This window comes from Lonchura striata, chromosome 1 (genome assembly GCF_046129695.1).
Source record: "Lonchura striata isolate bLonStr1 chromosome 1, bLonStr1.mat, whole genome shotgun sequence".
NCBI classification, from domain to species: domain Eukaryota; kingdom Metazoa; phylum Chordata; class Aves; order Passeriformes; family Estrildidae; genus Lonchura; species Lonchura striata.
Window position 1 is genome coordinate 22,401,079 of NC_134603.1, and position 7,922 is coordinate 22,409,000.

General features: G+C 59.5%; 1 protein-coding gene across 3 annotated transcripts; it reads right to left on the reverse strand.

Annotated features, from left to right (window-relative positions):
• Window positions 1-401: 401 nt before the first annotated feature.
• OSR2 (odd-skipped related transciption factor 2) lies at window positions 402-5,982 on the reverse strand. 3 transcript variants are annotated; one of them, XM_021529453.1, is made up of 4 exons: window positions 5,758-5,982; window positions 2,161-2,884; window positions 1,405-1,504; window positions 402-687 (listed from the first exon to the last, which is right to left on the reverse strand). In XM_021529453.1, exons 2-4 carry the CDS (start codon window positions 2,811-2,813, stop codon window positions 505-507), a joined length of 936 nt encoding a protein of 311 aa, XP_021385128.1. In that variant the 5' UTR covers window positions 2,814-2,884; window positions 5,758-5,982; the 3' UTR covers window positions 402-504. The 3 variants fall into 3 exon arrangements, with proteins under 3 accessions (XP_021385128.1, XP_021385129.1, XP_021385127.1); XM_021529454.3 differs by having other exon boundaries at window positions 402-605; window positions 5,754-5,982; XM_021529452.1 differs by having other exon boundaries at window positions 5,754-5,982.
• Window positions 5,983-7,922: the final 1,940 nt, after the last annotated feature.

Here is a 7,922-nt window from a genome sequence, read left to right on the forward strand (position 1 = left end):
TGACAGTACAATTACCCGGCTAGGAAATTTATTCAATATGCTTTGCCATTGCATTGACACAGCAGGAAAAAAAAAGCCCAAATGCTCAGAGAATAATACAAAAAGGCGGGAGGTATTTGAGAAAAAAAAAAAAAAAAAAAGTTTTATTTTGAAATAACTTTTTAAAGAGATACTTTGCCTCCAGGATTTGTTATCGATGTGCATTTGACAGATACAAAACAAACAAACAAAGAAAAAAACCACGTTCTGTACAGAGCTCTAAAATGAGCCGCGATTATCTACAAGATGAGCTTTACGCTTGGGTGTGGGTTGGAGAGGGGCCCGATCCTGCAGTCCGCACTCTCTAAACGAGTTTCGCAGACATGTGGTAGGAAAGTTTGGCCCAGAGTCTGCGTGCGTGTGTCCGTGTGTGTGTGTGTGTGCGTCTGTGAGTTCCTACAATACACTCCTTGAGTAAAGTGGGCAAGTTGGAGCTGCCGGAGCGGGCGCGGGTCCCTGGCTGCTCTAGAAGTCCTGCCGCGGGGTGTGAGTTAGACTGTGCCGCCGTAGATCACAGTTTCGCCTGAACACTTTGCCGCACTGCTCACAGTTGTAGGGCTTGATGTCTGTATGGGTAAGAAGGTGAGTTTTCAGGTTACTTCTTTGATTAAAGGTTCTTCCACATGTGGGGCATTTGTGTGGAGATTCCTGTTCAGATTTGAAGCAAGCAAAGGATTAATCCTTCACAAACCACCTTGTTTAACGTATTACTGCACTTTTTCTCACCGCAACGCACAACTTGAGATATCGGGGGAAGACACGAACGAGAGGAGCCCCGTGCGGCCGGGCGGCCGCCCACCTCTCCCTGTCCTTTCCCAAAAGCCTTATTGTATAGTTCTCGAGTCGTGATGTTCCGCGCCCCTGGGGCACACAGAAAGCAGCCTCCGCACCGCCCTCCCGCTCGGGACTCCCGCTGCCCGCCCGGCCGCCACGGCGGTCCCCCCGCACGGCTCCGCATCCCGCCGCCGGGCCGCCCCGCTGCCCCGCGCCCGCTGCCGCTGCCAGGGCTGCAGCCCTCAACGAAAAACGCCTCGAAGCAGCGGCATGGACAAACCCGAACCCGGGGCTCACTCCCCTCCGCCAGCCGCGTCCCCGCGGGCTTTAAGCCCGTCTCCCAAGGGCGCCGTTTACCGTGGGTCTCCCGCGGCCGCGGAGGTAACTACGGGCCGCTGTTGCCCCGCGGGCCCCCGGGGCCGTCCAGTGCCGGACTCTCCTCTCTCCCCTCCGCACCAGAGCCCCGTTCCCCCGGTGGTCACCGCCCCTGCCCCGCGGCGGGCCAAGCCAAGCCGAGCCGAGCCGGACCGAGCCGGGCCGGAACAGCGCCGGCAGCACACGCGTTGAGAGGCCTGGGAAGGGCAGGCTCACCTGCATGTGTAGGGTTTTGTGGACCGCCAGGGTCCTGGACTGGCAGAAGCCCTTCCCGCACTCCTGGCACTTGAAGGGTTTCTCTTTGGAATGGATATACCTGGAAGGCAACCCGTGGGGTGAGCAGCGCTGCCGGAGGCACGTGGGCCCCGCGACCCCAAACTCCGCTTCCCCAAACTCGAACCCCTCTCCCAGACACCCTCACCTCCTCTTCCTTCTTTCCCCCATTACTATTCTGCGTATGGTTAAACTTCTTGGCCGGTTCAAAACGTTTGCAATAATTCGTACCGAAGCGTGACTGCACTCTCTGGTGCCAGACCGGGACAGCATCTGCGCTGCAGGCCGGACCCGAGCCCGCTCTTCTCCAAAGGCGGAGCGGACTCTCAGCTCTGCGGCCGCGGGCGCCTCTCAGCACCGGCCGCAGCGGGCGGAGATGGATGGGGGATCAGCAGGGAAGCGCCCACCTGCGACCCGTCCTGTTCCCTGCACCCCCCAGGGTCACGACTCAGAAGCACAAAAGCCCCGGGATCTTAATCTCCGGCTGTGAACCCCTCTAGCTCTCCCTCAGGCGGGTGCCCTTCCCACACAAAGCGCAGGTTTCGGCTGCTCTGGTCCCTCCGTGGCCTCCGAATCTGAGCCGGGGGCTTTTCCTGTGCTGTTTCTGTGGCTCCTGGAGCCGCTGAGTCTCATCCCCCTCGAGCGGCTCACCCCTCCCCGGCTGCCCACGGCCCGACCCCGGTCGTGGTGGTCCCTCACCGGTGGTCCCGCAGGTGGTCCTGCCTCCGGAAAGCCTTGTGGCAGATGTCGCAGGTGTAAGGCCGCTCGTCCGTGTGGGTTCGCTCGTGGATAAGAAGGTTATAGGACTTGGTGAAGTGCCTGCCGCAGAACTTGCAAATGAACTCCTTTTTCGTCTTGGAGGGCAGGCGGCCGCGGGAAGGCTTCCTGTCCGGGGACAGCTTGCTAATGCCCGACAGGGGCGAGGCCAGTCCGGGACTCAGCTTGGCGAGCTCCCCCACCTTGGGGGGATCCTCCTGCGTGGCGGCCACGGCCAGGTTGGCAAAGTCAAAGCGAGGCCTGTCCTTGTGCAATGCTGGGAGGACGTGGGCGATGGCCCCTTGCTTGGGGTGGAAGAGGTGCGTGGCAAAGGGGAGCGCGGGGAAAGGGAAGCGGGAGTCCACCAGGCCCTGCGCCGCCATCTCCGTGATGGTAGAGCGGGTGATTTCATGCACATTGGGGTAGCCCAATGTCCAGTGGTTCATGTGCATGGTTTGCACGGCGCTGAGTCCGTACAGACCTTGCAACTGGTCCACAGCTGCGGGGAAGGTGTTCACAGCCTGGAGGAAGGAGTAGTTAGTGAGTTGCAGGGATGGGTGCAGCGGGATGGGGGCTGGCAGAGCCTTGCTTCCCATCTTCCCGAGGTGGGTGCAAGCCGGCGGAGCAGCTGGTGCCTCTGATGGGCTTCTGAGACCGGGAGAAAATCCTAGGAAGAAAGAGGGAGAAAGAAGTAGAGAGAGACTTTTACTGGGAGAAGCATGGTGCTCCTTAGCCGAGGCGAGCGCAGCAGGGGAGCCAGGGAGGGCCAGGCACGGCTCCGGCGCGCTGCCTTTCCGCGGCCACAGTACCCCGACGCAGCACAGGCTCCCGTTCTCCGCCGGGACCGGCGGCCGACACCGACCCACGGCGCGATCGCTTCGACCGGAGAAGCTAAAGCGCAGGAAATAAATTAAAAAAATAGCGTTCCAAAAACACCCACCCCAAATTAAAACAAAAAGGAGAAAACCCAGCACCGGGACAACCGAAGGCGCCGCAAATTCAAATTAAACGAATCGTGTAAAAATACAGACGGAACGGAGACGCGGCCAGGGACGAAACCTCTCCGCTTTCCGTCGCCCAGCCACCTTCCCCCGCAGCGCACACCGCGGGGACCCCGCAGCCACCTCCCTCCTGCCCCCCGCGCCGACCTGGCCCCCGGCGTCCCTCCCACCCTCCGCCCGGCCTCCTGCGGGCGCTGAGGCCCCGACCCCGACCCCTCCTGGCTGGGGCCTCCCCAGGATAGAGCAGGGTGTTCACGGAGAGCCGAGTCAGGCCCGGGGGGCGGAGCGGGGGGGGAGGGGGGGTGGAATAAACCTCTGTTGCTTATTTTTCTTCCTTCAACAACAACTCATTTATCAAGATAACCGAAGAAGAGAAAAGGAGCCCCTATCCCACACGCACACCTCCCCAGCCCCCCGTGCAGCAGCCACCCCAGCGGCGGCGAGAAGAGCGGCCGGCCCGGAGGCCTCCCGGCCCGCCGAGGGCCGCCTGGCACGGCGCTGCTCCGCAGTCGGCTCCCTCCGCGTCCCGGGGCCGAGAAGGGCGACCGGAGCCCCGGCGGGTCGGAGCCGTGCGGCCGAGCCCCCCGCACCCCCTCGGGCGTCCCTCGGCGGGGAGCTTCCCCGGAGCGGCGGGGCCGTGAGCTAATGAGCGGTGTGTGACTGTCAGAGGGTTTCACTCAGCCCATTCAACCGAAACCGCCGGGCCCGCTGCTCCCGTCGCAAGGGGGTCTCCTCGGCAGACCCGGGACGCGGGGCGACGCTCCCCCCGCCCCCCACCCCAGCCGCGGGGCAGCGGGACATCGGCGCGGGGGGAAAGCCCCCGCCGTTTCCTTTTTTTTTGCTTTCGTTGAGGGTTCACTTCCAGCAGCCAAGAGGCTGTCGCGACCCAGGAAAGCGGCCAAAGGAAACGCCGGGGTCTCTCTGGGCCTGTAAACAAGAGGTAGGGCCGAGGGTGACCCAACACCTCAAAGGATTATTGTGGAGGGTCTGGTAACGCGTAGTTTCCAAAATAAACAAGAGAACCTCCCCCCGCAAAAATCCTAAACCACCCCCTCCAAACAACAACAAAATTTAAGGAAACTCTCCGAGTGCAGAGCCCGCGCTCTATGAGCGGTGTCCCTGCCTCCCGGGCCGCTGCCGCCCGGCTCCTGCCGCTCCGCTGACACCGCGGGCGCACCGCCTGAAAAATTACTTTTCAGTTTTTTTCTTACAATATCTTTCCCCCACATTTGTGGCACGGTACAATTGGCCGACTGGGGGAAAAGAAATGTGGCAAGGAGGTCGGGTGTGAAGTGCAGTGCTGCCTACTCCCATTTTCGTTTGCCTAGAGTCGTGGCTCTCCAGAGCTTCCTCCGCTGCTTCCCAGGTTTCCTCGTTTGTGATTGTATCGACACCGGCGACAGTTATCGATACTATTATATATGGAGATATTTTCGTTTTATTGGGGAGAGGGGTGTGTGGTTATATATAGAGACTTATTTTTAAAGATGTCGTAGTGTAAGTTCCTATTCGCTTTCCGCGAGGAACCGAAACAGAAGAAATTCAATCACTTTTCGCTGTCTGCTCCAGCGGCTTCTGCCTCCATCCCGGGTGTTTGAGGCTGGGTTTCGGATCTACCGGCTGGGAGCTATAGCTGAGGTAGGAGCAGTGTTTCTGTAAGGCAGAGCTCCCTCTGTTACAGCCGCGTTTGGAGGCTGTGTATGGGGGTGTCATTACACTACGCTCGTTTTGGTGGCCAAGAACTAACTACGAGAAAACTATTCTGAACACGAAATCCTCATTTTAAGGTAGAAACTTCTAAAACTACACTTCTGTCTGAATGGCGGTACATCTGCTACTATTTGTATTTGGAGGTAACTTTAGTAAAACGTATCAAAAAAAGAATAGAAAGCGTCTTCGAACGTGATTTTAAGGCCATTTATATTAAGGTGTGTCGGGGCGGAGGAGTTGAAAGTCAACCAAAAACGGATGTTACTTAAACCTTGGCACTTCCTTTTCCCTTTCCATGCAGAAAGCTTAATTAAATTAAGGCTGGTGCCAGGACAGCCCTCTCTACCTGCTTGCCGCCGACCCGCCGGTCCGGCCCGCGCCCCCCGTTGTCCCGCGGCGGGGCCGGGACCATCCCCGAAGGCGCTGCCGTCCTACCCAGGGAGCGGGTGGGCACCTCTCCGACGGCCTCACCCGAAGCCGCGGCCGCCGCTGCCCGCGCAGCCAGGTGTTTCCACCCGGCCGAGGTTTCTCCAGTGAGACCCGCGGCTTAGCTCGCAGTCCAAGCGCGGACCTTCTGCTCCCTGCCAGGAGTTTAGCTTGAAGGACATCGAGAGCGCATCCCGGGAGGCTGCCGTAGCCTGGCCTCGCACCAACGCGCCAGTGGCGTGGAGGGGGGAACACCCGCACCCCAAGCCCCCGCGGAGCTGCGAACTGAAAGTAAGCCCGGCGGCCCCGCGCTCCCGGCTGAGCGCACGCTCCGCTCCCGAGGCGGCCGCCCCACTCCCGCCGACGGCAGCGGGCAGGGCGGACCACGGAGCCACTCACCTACCGCAGCCTGCTGCTCCTCCCGGGGCAAAGCTGAGGCGGCGGCCGCGGCACCTTCACGGAGACATTAGATCCACAGCGGGGACGCTCAGCGGGGCCGGGGCCCGGCGGCGACCGGCATGTTGCGGAGGGCTGGGCGGCGGCTGGGAGCACTGGCCGCGGCGGTCCCGGGGCCCCGGCATAGACCGCCGCCTCCCGCCCGCAGCCTCCCGCCTTCGACCCCGGCGAGGCTCGGCGCGAGTCTGAGCCGCCCCCTGCCCGGTCCATCACATTTCAGCGGTGACTGGCGTGGAGCGCTGTCCCCGCCCGCCCGCCGCCGCCGCCGGCCCACCCCGCGGCGCGCACAGCCCCGCGCTCGGGGCCGCGCCGCTCCGCCCCGACGGGACGGGACGGGACCGCCCCCGGCCGCGGCCCCGGCCCCGGCCCGCCCCGCCGCGCCGGCCCCACTGTTTACTTGTGTTTGGGTAGCAACTGGGCTTGAAAGTGGCAGGACGCCCCCCGCTCCCCCCGCGTCACCTAAGGTGACTTTTCCCTCCGAGAACAGCTCGACGCCCCCCGGCCCACTGCCGACCGCGGGTATTTGCGTGCTCCTTGCGTCTCGCCGTCCATCTCCGCTGCCCGTCGTACCCCAGCTGGAGTGACATAGGCGGCCCGACTGGCTTAAATATCTAAAATAACACTCCCAAACATAGAGTGTGGGTTTTTGTGGGCGCCCATGTCACCAGGGGTGGGTGCAGATAGTGCTCACGTCCAAATGGGCTTGTGGCCGTCGTGTCGGGTCGCCCTATGGACCTTCAGCGATTCGGCGCTGCCCTTTCACCGCGACTGAATCGCCTAAGGGCAGATTCGGGAAGAGAAGCTCTGCGGAGGCATCCCCATGCTCAGTGACTAAGCACACAGTCCCTACCTGGAACAGACACATAGTTTCGAAAGCAGTTTCGATTTATTACCAGGGAATTTACTGCTAAATGGGGCCTCCCTAACTCTCTTCGAATGTCTCGATTAGGGAGCTCTATTCACGTTCGTCGATAGTTGCAATGCGGCTGTTGGGTTACATTTTTATCTGTAATATTATCTTGTTATGTGCGTTATTTCAATCACATGTATGGAGAATTAATCGTATAATCTGGACTGGAAATTTGAAGTAGAATTGGAAAAGGACAAAAGATGTCCGTGAAAATGGCACTTAAAGGACAGCTTTGAAAACTTTTCAAACGTAAAGTCGATGCAGGTTAATTCAAGACCGAGGTAGAAAAGAAGACATAAATTACGGCTGCATGGGAATTTTTTTCTCCCTTTAGTGTTCAGTAAGAAAAAACTAATCAAAGAAGGGAATATGAGTCGGCAGAGGAAGTTTTGGCCGTGTCCCCTCACAGGGCAGCGCGGCCGAGGATGGCGCACGCTGCAGCCCGCGGCTGCCACCGGCCGCTGGGGCTATTTTTCGTTTCTTTCCATAAATTCCTGCTTCGAAAATGCTCTGTTTTAAATCCCAGACAGCCTAAATAAATAGCATTTCTTCTCCCGGCCAGTGAGGATACGGAAGTTCACAATTCGTGGAGGAGTGATTTCCTCGGTCTGGGTGTGAGGTGGGTGCCGGCCGCCTCGGGGAGCCTGCACAGGGCAAGGGTTCGTCGGCCGCGACTGGGCTGGGGGACTCCGGCAGGACGCGGGGGCAGGACCCGCATCCCCTCGTTTTGCTTTCTCGAAAGAGGCCGGTTGCTTCAAGAACGAAGTTAAAAGGGATCTTTAGAGTTGCAGTTTCTTCCCCTCACTGCTGGCTTCTGGATACCAAGAACAACAGCCCCGGACTCAAGAATCAAAGGGAAATTGTTTCGGGAGAACCATCATTTCTTGCTCCGTACAGCAAGTAGAAATAAGCCGCACTTGTGGAGAAGAAAAAAAAAAAAAAAAACAAAAAAAACCCAAAAAAACCCCCAAACCTATATATATTTAATAACCAGCCCAAAATCAAAACCAGAATCTAAAAAAATCCCCAAACAACAACGACCTCCTCAAATCACAAGCCGACCAGGCAACGAAAAAGCCTCAAAGCGGAGGGAACTCGGGAGGGAGACGGTGCGGTGCGGTGCGACGTCACTGCCAGGGCTGTTCGCTCCCTGGCCGCTCGTGGTACCTTTTTGGCTACGCTGCGCTCGCCCACCACCGGCA

What these genes read in the sequence shown, in the direction of transcription:
- OSR2 (XM_021529453.1), bottom strand. Translation starts at nt 2,813, where the DNA reads ATGGGAAGCAAGGCTCTGCCAGCCCCCATCCCGCTGCACCCATCCCTG. An exon ending in GACCACCTGCGGGACCACCG is followed by an intron (nt 1,505 to 2,160) that starts GTGAGGGACCAC and finishes GTTGCCTTCCAG; the next exon opens with GTATATCCATTCCAAAGAGA. An exon ending in ACAAAACCCTACACATGCAG is followed by an intron (nt 688 to 1,404) that starts GTGAGCCTGCCC and finishes AAATCTGAACAG; the next exon opens with GAATCTCCACACAAATGCCC.